This window comes from Podarcis bocagei (genome assembly GCF_964188305.1).
Source record: "Podarcis bocagei genome assembly, chromosome: 9".
Lineage (NCBI taxonomy): Eukaryota > Metazoa > Chordata > Lepidosauria > Squamata > Lacertidae > Podarcis > Podarcis bocagei.
Window position 1 is genome coordinate 59113013 of NC_138134.1, and position 14418 is coordinate 59127430.

The 14418-nt window shown below is 43.4% G+C and overlaps 1 protein-coding gene across 4 annotated transcripts in view; it reads left to right on the plus strand.

The window, feature by feature from the left end:
- Positions 1–1639: 1639 nt before the first annotated feature.
- Positions 1640–14418, plus strand: part of EMCN (endomucin) — a 40975-nt gene continuing 28196 nt past the window's right edge. Inside the window, exons 1-3 of one of the 4 annotated variants that reach the window (XM_081209380.1) lie at positions 1640–1803; positions 12691–12732; positions 13413–13442. In XM_081209380.1, the coding sequence (XP_081065506.1) occupies positions 1713–1803; positions 12691–12732; positions 13413–13442 (163 nt within the window). In that variant the 5' untranslated portion in view covers positions 1640–1712. The remainder of the gene's footprint in view (positions 1804–12690; positions 12733–13412; positions 13443–14418) is intronic. The other 3 variants (XM_081209381.1, XM_081209383.1, XM_081209382.1) reach the window with 3 other exon arrangements.

Below are 14418 nucleotides of genomic sequence, written 5' to 3' on the forward strand. Positions count from 1 at the left end.
CTGGCAGCGCGGCGGCAGCAGGAGGCCCCATTAGCTAAAGTGGTGCTTCAGGTTAAGAACAGTTTCAGGTTAAGAACGGACCTCCAGAACGAATTAAGTACTTAACCCAAAGTACCACTGTATCTGGTTCTGAAACTACTTTTGCTCCCCTCTACTCTAACCTCTTGGTTCAGTCCTCAGGGCAGGGGCTAAGGAAAGGAAGACAAAAATTTTGTCTGAAGGCAGGAAAGCAAACTGATGGCTTGTCTTTCATCACTTTATTTCCAGAAGTGCTCAGCTTATTTCTTCCTCTCGGTTGCTTTAATAAGCTGTTCCCCCAAAATGATAAAAAATAATATGAGGAGTGAAGAAAAATCAATTTGAAATTGCATGTTACCTGAATGAGGACATACTGAAGGTGTGTTAGAGCATAGATAAACAGAGATATACAGTGGTGCCTCGCAAGACGAAATTAATTCGTTCCGCAAGTTTTTTCTTCTTGCGAGTTTTTCGTCTTGCGAAGCACGGTTTCCCATAGGAATGCATTGAAAATCAATTAATGCGTTCCTATGGAAACCGCTTGCCAGGCTGGCGGTGCGGAGAAGGGCTTTTCTCCCCACCGCAAGCCTTCAGGACAGGTACGGGAACAGAGGGGAAGGGGCGCAGCGCTTCTCCTCTGTTCCCGGGGCTTGCGGTGGGAGGAGGGTTTTTCCTCCCCACCGCCAACATTCAGAACAGCATTCTGAATGTTGGCGGTGGGAAGGAAAACCCTCCTCCCACCGCAAGTCTTCAGGACAGCCATCCGAAGGCTGGCGTGGGGAGAAGGGCTTTCCGCCCCACCGCCAGCCTTCGGAGCAGCCTTCCGAAAGCTGGCGCGGGGAGAAGGGCTTTTCTCCCCACCGCCAGCCTTCGAAGGAGCCTTCCGAAGGCTGGCGCGGGGAGAAGGGCTTTCCACCCCACCGCCAGCCTTCGGAGGAGCCTTCCAAAGGCTGGCGGTGGGGAGAAGGGCTTTTCTCCCCACCGCCAGCCTTCGGAGGAGCCTTCCAAAGGCTGGCGCGGGGAGAAGGGCTTTCTGCCCCACTGCCAGCCTTCGGAGGAGGTCCGAGGACAGTGGGGAAGAAGCGCTGCGCTTCCCCGCTGTCCCGGAGATTTCCCTATGGGCTTTCGTCTTGCAAAGGAAGCCCATAGGGAAATTCGTTTTGCGAAGCACCTCCAAAATGGAAAACCCTTTCGTCTAGCGGGTTTTCCGTCTTGCGAGGCGTTCATCTTGCGGGGCACCACTGTATATAACTATAGCTATAGATGAGATAGAGGTAGAGGTAGAGGTAGAGGTAGAGGTAGAGGTAGAGGTAGAGGTAGAGATAGAGATAGAGATAGAGATAGAGATAGAGACAGAGACAGAGACAGAGACAGAGACAGAGACAGAGACAGATAGACTGTAGATATATAAAAACTGTGAATCTGGTCCTCTTCTCAAGCAAGATCTGCTCCCTTTGGAACCTTTCCTGACCTCTGAGGCTGAAGAAGAACAAACTAAAGTAGTAACAAAAACATGATTGCCTGCCAAGGAAAAGGAGTTCCTGCTAAAGGGCTGAAACAATAAATCTGAATTCCCAGAGGGAGTCTGTCGTATTTCCTCCTGTTCTTTATCAAGCTCCCAAAAATAAGCAGGACTGGGCAGTGGCCATTCATATGGGGAAAGAGTTTGGTGCTTTACTGCCTTTGGAAAAGGAATGCCTGCAGCACAGAGAACAAGCACTATGGAGCTGTTGGGCAGAGTCCTCCTCTCTGTGGCTTTGTTGACCTGCTGTGTCCACGGTAATGGTACCTTCCTCTTTGCTACTCTTTTCTGGCTTGGTTGCTTGCTTGCTTGCTCGCTCAGAGCAGCTGGGGACAAGTAGAGGTTCCTGGCTAGGAAAAGGTTTGCCTGCTATACTGCTTTTTCTTGGGCTATACTAGAGAGTGCTTCATTGCCACACATGCATGGACTGGCTGATTGCATGACGAGAGAAGGAAGGAAGAAGGTTATTTCTTATGGATCTCAGTGTATCCAGAGAATAATATGTCTTGCTGGTCAGCTCTTCTGGAGCTCTAGTATTTGAGAGTGGGCAGAAAAATCTGATTTATTTACCTATTGCATAGGCATGGTCACTTAGCCTAATTCACCACAACTGGTAGCTCCTTGAACACATCATACCTCCTGGAGATTAAGCCCATCAGACCTTTTATTATAAGCAAAGAATAAGGCTGCATTTCTAAGCACACTTACTAGGAACTAAGCGCCTTTGAAGGTAGCAGAAATTGCTTGTAAATACACATGCAGATATTTGTACTTTTAAGAGCAGTAAGTATTGTTCAAAAGAGATTGAAACAGGTAGAGGAGTAAAACTGAGAGGGGAGTGTTGCCTTATTGCAGTGTCATTTTCTAATTTTGTTCTTTTTTAATTTTTAATTTTGAAGGAAAAGGGACAAGGAGAATAAGAAATAAACACACAGATTAACACAGAGATATCATTGGGACTATGCAGATCTAGGATTCTTTCTTATTTTAACTTTGGGTTCTAATCATTGTATATCATTCAATCAGTTTTTGCAGTCTGTAGTACAGCATTGTTGTGTTTTTTACAGTCCACAGTATTCAATTTTTAAGCAAAACAAAGGCTGATAACCAGAGAACAACTGGAGCTGTTATTTGAAAAGACAGTAATTCCATTTGATGCTAGGAAATGTTGTTTTTTGCAGAAGGTGCTGTTTTGTGCAGTTGTCTCCTTTAAAAAGATGCAAAGTCTATACCCTTTCACAGATATATTATAAATAGACCAGTTGATTGAATGGTTACTAACCATGTAGCCGAATGCCTGCTGCTAAGTAATCACAAGTATTGGATCAAAGTCTTTTCCTCGGCTTACTCATTAGAATGGAAATAAACAGAAGCTTGGTGTGGCATAACCCATGTTGTTGGGCAGGCTTGCTGCTGTTCAAAATGCTGACAAGGAGGTTGGCACCAATGGTATCATCACTGAAAGATCTGCTTTCAAACCCATGTCATGTCAGCATATACTCTGAAAATCCTCATTGGAGCCCCATTGGTGTCCTTCAGCATTTAGAAGAAGGAGCCCTGATGCCATGGTTAAACTTTGAAGGGGTTGTATGACTTCTGCAATTCAAGATGGAAAGGAGTCAATAGCAGCAGACACAGCTCGGTGTCCTGGTTATGAGAAAGTAGGGGTGGGGAAATTGGTCAATTTCACTTCTTCCAGTCTTCAGCTTTCCACATTTCCTCATCAGTTTGCAAACTCTTTTTTAAAAAAAATCCTCAAGAAAATCAAAAGTCAAAGCATCCCAAGAGGTGTTGAAATTTCGGGAGGTTGGATAGTTACAGTGGAATGGTCTTGAGGGTGGGCTGCACTTTCTTATTTTTATTTATCATTATTAATTTGTTTTAAAAAATCAAAAGCATTTTAGTGCTAATTTATGCCAATATACATGTGTTTGTATGCAAGTTTGCCTAATACAGTGGTACCTCAGGTTAAGTACTTAATTCGTTCCGGAGGTCCGTTCTTAACCTGAAACTGTTCTTAACCTGAAGCACCACTTTAGCTAATGGGGTCTACCGCTGCTGCCGTGCCACCTGAGCACGATTTCTGTTCTCATCCTGAAGCAAAGTTCTTAACCCAAGGTACTATTTCTGGGTTAGCGGAGTCTGTAACCTGAAGAGTCTGTAACCCGAGGTACCACTGTATACCATTTTTGTTGAGCAATTCCCCCCATTATATGCACTTTTGTACATGTTACTTGGCTGCAGAACTGCATTGAAAAATTCAGAGAAGCATGGCTTTTGAAAGATGACTTGCGTTGGTTCATGTATTGTTTCAGCAAGAGCAAGTGCAAAGATAGGTTTACCTTTAAATACAAATGAAATCTAATTCCCCCCACCATCCCCCACTGCAACCTGGAAAGTGCCCCCTGTTGGTTCTTGATGTTTCTCCCCTGCTGTGGCCATGCTTCATTTTCTACATATCTCTCTTCCTTCCAAATCAATGGCTGCACCTTCCCCCCCCCCTCCCCAAACTGGTGAGTAATTACTACAGGTTGGGGAGGTATATTTCAGCCTGGGCAGGCCTTCTCTATTAGAGCTTCTTCCTAATTAAGTTCAGAGTGGAAGGGTAGCCAAATGACAACTTTGGATAGTGACTTAACCCAAACTGCCCAATGCTGAGTTTCATGACACTCCACATCCAAAACGAACAGCCTATGCCAAGGATGGAGAACTTGGAACTCTTCAGTTGTTGATGGACTACAACGTCCACCATCCCTGACCTTTAACCATGCTGACTGGATCTGATGGGAGTTGTTGTTCAACAGCATCAGTGGGGCAACCAGTTCCCCACCCCTGTGCTATTATTTGAATGGAGGGGCTTGCATTTTCAAGCCCCTTCCCCTCTGCAAATACGTAGAGGTAAAGGGACCCCTGACCATTAGGTCCAGTCATGACCGACTCTGGGGTTGCGGTGCTCATCTCACTTTATTTGCCGAGGGAGCCGGCATACAGCTTCCAGGTCATGTGGCCAGCATGACTAAGCCGCTTCTGGTGAACCAGAGCAGCGCACGGAAACGCCATTTACCTTCCTGCTGGAGCGGTACCTATTTATCTACTTGCACTTTGATGTGCTTTTGAACTGCTAGGTGGGCAGGAGCTGGGACCGAACAACGGGAGCTCACCCCGTCGCAGGGATTCGAACCGCCAACCTTCTGATCAGCAAGCCCTAGGCTCTGTGGTTTAACCCACAGTGCCACCCGCGTCCCTTGCAAATACATACCCCATCCCTAATTGTACATAAAGATATTTAAATTGTGTGGACAATGCCCCTAGCAATTAGTAACCATTGTCCTCAGTTCTTCTCTTCCTTGTTGGCATAAATTAAAGAAATATTAAAACTACTTTAGGAATAATTCAGTTCTTAAGACATGCTGCTAATAAGCAAAACCATTCACACAATTACCCTAATCCTATTTGTGTTGACCTAGTAGCATCTTCCATATTTTTCATTAATTAGAGATTAAAATGACCTGACCTACTTAGGGATATTACCCAGCTCTTTGAAAGGCAGTATATATAAAAAAATACACACATACACACATATTCCTTCTTTGAATATATTTTCCACAGCTTTGTCCAATCAAGGTTTTTAATTTATATGTCTTGAATGCCAAGGGGTTTAGCTATTCTCTCTCTCTCTTCATTGCAGGCTGATGTAATGGGCCTCACCACATGGTTATTTTGGGTGATATTCCATTTAAACGAATGCTATGGCTGTTTAACAAAAATAAAAACCCACCCTATTGCTCTGTGTAATGGTCATCCCATTTCCCTTTATCTAGTTTCCATCCTTCTTTGGTTTTTGGCATTCTGATGCTTTGTGGGGTTTTTTTTGAAATTGTCATCCTTAGCTGGGCTTCAGAAGTCATATTGAGTCATATTGAGTCATATTGAGTCATATTGAGAAAGGGCACACCCTGCTAAGAATGGGTGACCCAACTGCATCCCCACGAGTCATTGCTTTTGATATTCAGTAATAGCCATGTGTGGCGCTGTGGGTTAAACCACAGAGCCTAGGACTTGCCGATCCGAAGGTCAGCGGTTCGAATCCCCAGGACAGGGTGAGCTCTCGTTGTTCTGTCCCAGCTCCTGCCAACCTAGGCCAACCTAGCAGTTCGAAAGCATGCCAAAAAGTGCAAGTAGATAAATAGGTACTGCTCCGGCAGGAAGGTAAACGGCATTTCCATGCACTGCTCTGGTTCGCCAGAGGTGACTTAGTCATGCCGGCCACATGACCAGGAAGCTGTATGCCAGCTCCCTTGTCCAATACAGTGAGATGAGCGCCGCAACCCCAGAGTCAGTCACGAACTGACCTAATGGTCACGGGTCCTTTTACCTTTTAATAGCCATGTATAACATTCTACTAGATGTTTTTTACAAGCATGGGCTTCCTTTACAAAGCTCTGCATGCAGCAGGCTGTTATCTCTGCCATTTTATTCTAAGTAGCCGCATAGAAAATGTTGGAAGCTGCCTGATACCAAGTCCACACCTTCCAACGCGACACAAGGAAAAACCAGGATGCCATCTTCTGGGGCCGCATTCCCATGCAAGTCATGTGACCTGCATGAGATCGTGGCCCTAGGAAAAGTACTTTTCGGGGATGAGATTCCATCCTGAAAGAGCACAAGAGCACAGGGCCCAAAATGGCCATAATAATTTAAAATTCACAATTAAAAACAGTTAAATTAGGTTACTGTCACAAGAATAGGCTGGGTCCTGAAAACACACGACTCCAGCGTACAAGAACGAGGCTAAATCCCAGGTTAGGGCATCTGGTGAGTTTGGGGTTTTTTCCACTCAGCCTAAGTCTGTCTCTCTGGATATCACAAAAAAGAGCCCTCCACAGCTTTTGAAATGGCTTTACCATAATCCTTTGGGCTGGCCAAAGTGTGCTCACCTGAACAAGTAGATCTTTTATATGGAAACTACAAGTGATTTTTTGCTGAGGGGACTAGTTGCACACAGAGAATGCTGTTCAGCGCGAGAGACTGTGGTGGAAGTGCCCTTTCTGCTCCTTCATCAAGGCTGCTCACCCCTGCTGCCCAAGAATTTCAGGTAGCTTATCTTTCTGCGAGTTTAACTAAGAAGAGAGAGCCCTGACCATCCATCAAAATAAACTTCATTTCAATGGGCGTGGGGGAGAGAGAGTGATAATGTCAAGAGCTTGGATTCATTATGCAATGGAGCCCTTTTTCTTCCAGGAGGGCAAAGCAAAGCAATGTCAGGAGATGCCTCATACTCTTTGTTCACCCAGCTCAATACAATCTGCTTTGGCATCAGCTCTCCAGGGTCTCAAGCATACATCTTCCCCTTCTTTGCTACTTGGTATTTTTCTGTGGAGGTATCAGAGACTGAACCTTGCACCTTTGGTTTGAAAAGCATATGCTCTGTCACCAACCTGTGGTCCTTCCTACCTCATAGACGTCCATCAGACATTACTTTGTTTCTTCATTTAGCTATCTTCTACCAAAGGCTGCTCACATGTAAAAAAATTCCTTCCAGTAGCACCTTAAAGACCAACTAAGTTAGTTCTTGAATTTTTTTATTTTGACTATGGCAGACCAACACAGCTAACTATCTGTAACTGCTCACATGTAATCATCATCTGGAATATTTGAAGTTCTAGGTGTGTATTTTCAGTGTCCTGTAATGTGCCATATTCCACATTTGTGTACATAGTTTGGGGGACGGGACCCAGACTAACCTGGGTCATGGCTCAGTGGCAACACATCTGGCTTGCATTCAGAAGGTCCCAGGAAAACTAGATAGACCAGTAGACAGACTCTTGCAAGGCAGGTTCCTACGTTCCTTTGTTTACAAGGGAAGGACCATGGTAGAGCATCTGCATTGCTGCCATCTTCCTTGTGGGTCCCTGCAGGAGTGCTGAGGTTTCACATTGCAGATTAGCAGCCAGAACCTTTGATGTAACCTGAAGCTATGTATTTCATAAAAGTGTACAAGCAGAGATGCCCCCTGACAGTAACATTCCCTTCCCCGATCTAGGATATTTTGACGTGTGATGCAGCTGTTCATATACACTCAGAGCACTTTGTACGTACGTTGTTCTTTTTTTAAAAAAAATATTTATTTGGTTTCTCAAATTAAACTTTTACTGTCACATGTCCAACTTACAACATAAAAACAAGATTCCAAGGAATCTCCTTGACTTCCCTCCTCCCCTTTGTGGGTTCTCTTGTTAATCATTTCCTCCTGCACCTTTTATGATAATCCAAAGCCTTTTACCTCCAAAACTCACCATTAAACTACAAGTGATATTCCAATCCTACTAATGATTTTAACTGTTTACAATGGTTTCTAAGATAAGTTATGATTTTTTCCCATTCCCTATTAAAATCTTGCTCTTCCTGATTTCTGATTCTTCTGGTCATTTTGGCCATTTCGGCATAATCCATCAACTTGATCTGCCATTCTTCTCTAGTAGGGGCTTTATCTTCTTTCCATCTCTGGGCCAATAACATCCACACAGCCGTGGTCGCATACATAAATAGTCTTATCTGCTCCCTTGGGATTTCAGCACCTAGAATTCCTAAAAGGAAGGCTTCAGGGGGTTTTTTAAAAGAAAATGTTACTTTAAACATTTTTTTTCAACTCATTATATATCATTTCCCAAAATTCTTTTTACTACCACATTTACCACCACATATGATAAAAGGTGCCTTCTTTTTCCTTACATTTCCAGCATACATTTGATCCCGTTTTATACATTTCTGCTAATTTACTAGGAGTTAAATACCAGCAGTACATCATTGTCATAAAAAAAATTCTTTCAACGTGTAACATACTGTGAATTTTAAATCCCAATTCCATAACTTCTCCCATGCTGTAAGTTGTATATTATACCCAAAGTCTCTTGCCCAGTATAGTATATACATTGTTCAAAGACTCATTTTAATGGCAGTCACAGGATGAGCCCAGACAGGGGAGCCAAGAGGCTGAGGGCCCTCCCAAAAAATTCAAGGAGAAGGCTGAGCCCCCTCAATATTCCACAGCGACCGCGCACATGTTGGGCATGCATAACATGCAACGTGCTCACATCACTCACACACACCGCATGGCATGCTCGCGTCACTCACGCAAGCCATGTGGCATGTGGTCAACACATCAGCACATCACATGGCATACGAGAGTGACATCAGCACGTCACATGGCATACGCGAGTGACATCAGCATGTCACATGGCCCCAGCCCCCTCAATCATGGGGGCAAGCCAGCACGCTTGAGCCCAGAGATCACCTCTTTGTCCAAGCAGCCACTAAACTTTAGACTCAAGTTTTCACTTTCTGGAGAAAACTGAGCATAAATAAGTCTGTAAACAGGAGCGAGCAGCCATCTCGGGGAGGGGGGGGGAAATGCAGTTGGAACCACAGTAATAACTCCTGACATGCTACCTCAGTTCACACTAACTGTTCCTCATATGGAGAAAGGTTGCCATATCCGCGAACATGTCTGTGTGATGGTGTGGAGGAATTCAGCAGAGAAGCTGTTAGGTAAAGGCAACCCTATCATTTCTACTAACTGACACGTTCTGAAACCATTTGCCAATCAAAACACAGCCATCCTTTGAAATTCTCACTTCTCCAAATGTTGTACAAAAATGCATGATATAGGGCAACGTGTGCACAGAAATGCATATATCAGTGCAAACAACGTGCAAAAATACGTTATATTTGCTTTGCTAAAATGTGTGCATGAGGCAAAAGTGCATTGAAAACATGTATATTGGGAGACGTTTGCACTAAAATGCGGTTGGAATTTCATTAGGATCTTTGGGGGGGGGGGTGAGGAAATGCCACAAACTGATGTAGAAATGTGCAGAACCTAGCTAAAGACTGGGGTGGTGGGAGAAACTAAGAAGAACCAAAATGGACAGATTTGCGCAGGTAAGAGAAGTCAGCGGATAGAGTGGGGGAAACAGCTCTTCTGTTGTGTAGCAAACGATGGGCGGTGTTCTTTTTGCATTATTCGGTCGTATCTCAGTGTGTTGCTGGCTTGACCTTGCAGCTGCGACTGTAATGCTCATATTTTTAGCATATCCTGTTATCTTTCACACACTCCCTGCAGCCACACCCTCACTGCACTTCTCCCCCTGACACATTCCTGGAAGTGACTGCATTGGGATCAGGGAACAGAGACGGACTCCCACACGAAGCTTTCCGTGGGAATGTTGCTAGTCACTTCCACCAGGGATGGCAAATCCCTGCCGAATCCAGCCCAAGAGAGCCTTTCCTCTCAATGCTTGAAGAGATGAAGCTGTTGCAGCTAAAGGGATATCAGAAAAGCACAGGCTGGGGGAGGAATAAGCAGGTGACTGCTAAATAGAGGAGGCCATGAGAGGACGGGCAATCTTTCTATCACTGTAACAAATAAGGGGAACAAATGAGCGGAAGGGCCATAGCTCAGTGGATAGAGCATCTGCCTGGCAAGTGGAAGGTCCCAAGTTCAATCCCCGGTATCTCCAGGTAGGGCTGGGGAGACCCCTATCTAAAACCCTGAATAGCTGCCTCCAGTCAGTGTAGAAAATACTGAGCTAAAGGACCAATGGTCTGACTCAGAATAAGACAGTTTCCTAGATTTCTATGACAGCCTTCCCCAACATGAGCCTTCTAGATGCATACATACAGTCCAGCAACATCTGGGGGAACCACCCTTGAATTAAAGCAGGCATGAGGAGCCCTGGTCATCCCTGGTCATTGGCCATGCTTGCTGGGGCTGATGGGAGTTGCAGCTCAGCAACATCTGGAAGACCACAGGTTCCTCTCACCTGGATTAAAGGATTAGTCCCATCCCTAAGCAAAATAGCTGACTTGTTGGTAACCACTCTGTGAATGCTCCTAGACAGACATTCATTGTTGACTCTGCTGCTTGTGTGTGCAATTGTTGTTGGGGGTTTTTGCAGCATCCACACAATACTGCTGACATCAAAATGCCAACCCTATTCCTCCCCAGACCATTCCAGATCTACCCTTTCCAGGGAAAACCTCTCTCTCTCTCTCTCTCTCTCTCTCTCTCTCTCTCTCTCTGTGTGTGTGTGTGTGTGTGTGTTGCCAACATTTCCAATATGAAGCCCCCCTTGGAAGCCTCCTTCCCTCATCATTGCTCTTTGTCATCAGCTTGCTCCTCATCATCCTTGCTCTTCATCATGGATGGAGAGCTTTATTTGGAGCTCTGGAGTGGACCATAGGAGTAAAGTTCTCCCTCTGGTCCACTCTGAGGCACCTAGTCCAAGTGGCACCACTGGGAGAGTAAATGGCTATCTTTCACTTTCTTACTAGTATTATTATTTATTAAATCTGCATACCGTCCTTCATCTGCAGATCTCATTGCACAGGATGTGTCCTGGCTGAAGTGGGGACCACGTTTTTGAAAGACCCGCCCATTTCTTCACTACCTATAGGAAAGGGTTACTGACATAAATAGTAAGCCTGATAAGATAGGGAAACAGGGCACAAAACTTCAGGTAGAGATATCAGAGAATTATGCAAAAGAAAAAGACATTGCTGTTGTCTGTGTGTTCACATCTGCAGTTGACATTTGTAGTTAGAAATGGAAATCAGTTAAGTGGCTACGATTGTTATTCATTGATATAATTGTTTTAAGTTCATACATAATTAACTATGGGGGTTTTTCTACATAGATGTTCCCTTTACTTTGAAATTAATGTAAGTTATAGAAGTTACATAAATACTTAATTTAAGTAACTTACATTACATAGTGGACAGTGAGATGAATAATGCAATATTGGAAGAAACTGAACTGCAGCAGACCAGAAACAGCACCGATTGTGATTAATACAGGTTGGAACAGGAATTGCTGCCTTCTTACATCTCTACCTCTAGGCTGCAATCCTGTCTACATTTACCAGGGAGCAACCCCCATCTTACTGAGTGTGACTTTATTCAGAGTAAACATGCACAGGATTGCTCTACACATCATTTAAGAGGGAATAAGCTATTAAAATGTGAACTTAAAAATTGTCCCCCAACAAATCAGGGGCCTTAACAATAAACAAAGTCTCGGAAATGACACGCTCTTGAAGGGAGAGGCTCACAACTAAAGTTGCTTAAAATCCTATAAACTTCAGCTTCTTCTATAGATGCAAACCAGCCTTTTCATCCATTCATGAAGTAATAAGATGGTTCGAATGTCACATAATTTTCTCTGCCTATGTGATTTCCCCAAACATCTCCTCCTGTGCTGCTATATATTTTCTGCAATAAGGATTGCAATTTACATTGCACATTTGCACCGAAAAATTCAGACCTGTCATCACTGGCAATGGCTTTTTCTGTGTCTGGGTTTGCTACTATAATTTGCTTTTCACACTGTAATAACTGCCATATAATTAAGCTTTTCATAGTGGATTGACCCCTTGCACAGCAAAGTCAATGTGTTGAGAACAGGGGCACTTAAGTCTATTTACTGGAAAGAAATTATACGAAGCCCAGCTCTCCATATGTTTAGCCTAGCTTCTTTTGGCTATGCAGCCATGCTATCGACTTCTGCTTATAGGTGCAAGTCCAGGAAAAAGCTTCCACTTAAAGGCACCGCCCAATTCCTGTTCCTGCTTTAGAGAAGAAAAAGAGAGAGAGTACAATTTTCATAAAGAGGAAGCAAACTATTGCTCTTTCTGCAAACTGGTCTTTTCCTAAAATTACAAACCTGGTATCTCCTACTGTAGCTGTGAAATCATCATAATTTCAGTAAGGAATATCAGCAAAACACAACTAGCAACTGCCCACATTTTAACGAAAGGAGGATGGAAAAGATCAAAGTTGTAAAATTCCCCCCCCCCCAAAATGGACAAGCTGCCCCGAACACATTCCAGTACTGGTAGATAATAGGGAAATGCACCCAAATGGTGATTGGAATGGTAGCGCCTTATACCATTAAATAAGTGATGAGCTATAACAGAAATGGTTAATCAATAAACCATCAAAGGAAAGCATTACCAACTGTTCAAACAGCTGCTCAGCAGAATGCCTTCTGCTTTCATGGCATTGCCTCTGAGTGCTAATTCTTCATTTGACAGAGATTGTTGAGAACAATGATTAACACTCATACTTATGTGTGTGTGTTTTTAAATCTTCAGGAGACATAAATACAACAACCAGCAAGCCCCAAACAACTCCTGGTAAGCAACAACCCTTTATTGTCTTATTTTTAACCATCTCTTGAGAACAGGCCCATACATTAGAGTGGCTTTGTTCCAGAAAAAGCAACTTTTCCCCTGTTGCTGTTTATCAGCAAAGCACATCATTGGTCCCTGCTGATTCTGGGCTTAACTATGATGGTGCAGGAGAGCCAGTGCAGTCAGCTTAGTGGTTACAGTGTCAGGCTAAGATCAGAAAGATCTGGTTTAAATCACTTCTCGTGCCCAGGGTGAGTATTCACTATCTCTTCCCAACCTACTTCACAGAGCTGTTGTGGGGATAAAAGAGTGAGGAGAGAACCATATATACATAACCTTAAGCAGGGTATAATGTAAATAACAGGAGTAATAGTAATAGTAAATATGTAATGCCTTGCTTCCTCTGTCATTCTCAAGGATTGTCAGAACTCCAGGGGGTCACTAACTTTCAGAAACCCTTGTTCTTGCAATCTGGGGTGCTCATATCATCACTGATCCTGTCTTTTAGTTTGTTTTATTTCTCCAGGTATTCCTTTTACGCTCCCACAACCTTCCTTTAGCATAGGTCCCCTGCCTTATGAAATCCCTTCTCAACAATTATTATTAAGATGGCTGTTTAGTGTAACATTAATCTGAACTGCAAGATAAATCACAACAATGAATGCTTAATGTTATTTGTACAGGATCAACCACAACTATCTCAGCAACTAAAGGTAAGCTATATAATTGTATACAATTGTCTGGAATTTTAAAGTCACTGCAAATCATTTATACTAATTCATGTAAACAATCGTTTTTAGCTTACTTCAGTGTCCATTGAAGGGTCCACTCGATTGGGTTAAACGCCTTTGCATTTGGTTTCCATTGCGTTCATTTGCAAGGACTTTGCTTCAAGGTTTCCATTTCAGATCGAAATGGATATATATATATATATATATGGAGAAGTTGGAAATTAGTGTTATAGTACATGTAACAGGCAGGCTCCTTACTGTGGAGGTGAGAGGAATCCAATGGAAGAGGAGATATAATATTCAAAAGTGAAACATGATAGGGCAATGGAGTCTGCTCCATTAGGGCAAATGGGCACTGCCCTACTAACCTTGATTTCACGAAGCCCACTTGTCTGCCTTCTGACTTGCAACCAGTCCTTATCTCCAGATAAGGTCCAGGCAGAAAGTACTATTTGTAGATCTCTGGGTTATTTGTAGTTAATGACCAATAACATCTGACTCCCAGTGGTTCAAAAATAGCACCAGCCTTTCTCCCCGAATTAGGCCTCTAATTTGTGGGGTGGGGGACTATGATTTTTTTGTGAAAGAACTATGACCTCATTTCTGGTACTGAAGACAAAGTCTTGGGCGGAGAGATCCTTTGTTCTTTCATTCTAAGTGTATATATGCCCTTCTTACGTTTTGATACAGCTGGTATTTGGGTTTGTGGGTGGGAAGCTGATCTTATAGGTTGGCAGTTCACCCAACCCTGCTTTAGATAATGATCAAGAATACAGAAGTGAATTTTGAAGCATGCACTCACACCCACCATTCATATTTTCATAATAAAGCTGATACCAATTTGCAGTTAACTAGGATATCTTAGGGAACACTTTCTCTCAAATAGATCTGTCCAGTCACTAAGGTCTTCTTCCTGGGGCTACTTTTCCAAATTTTAAAAAACAAGGTTCTCTACTTA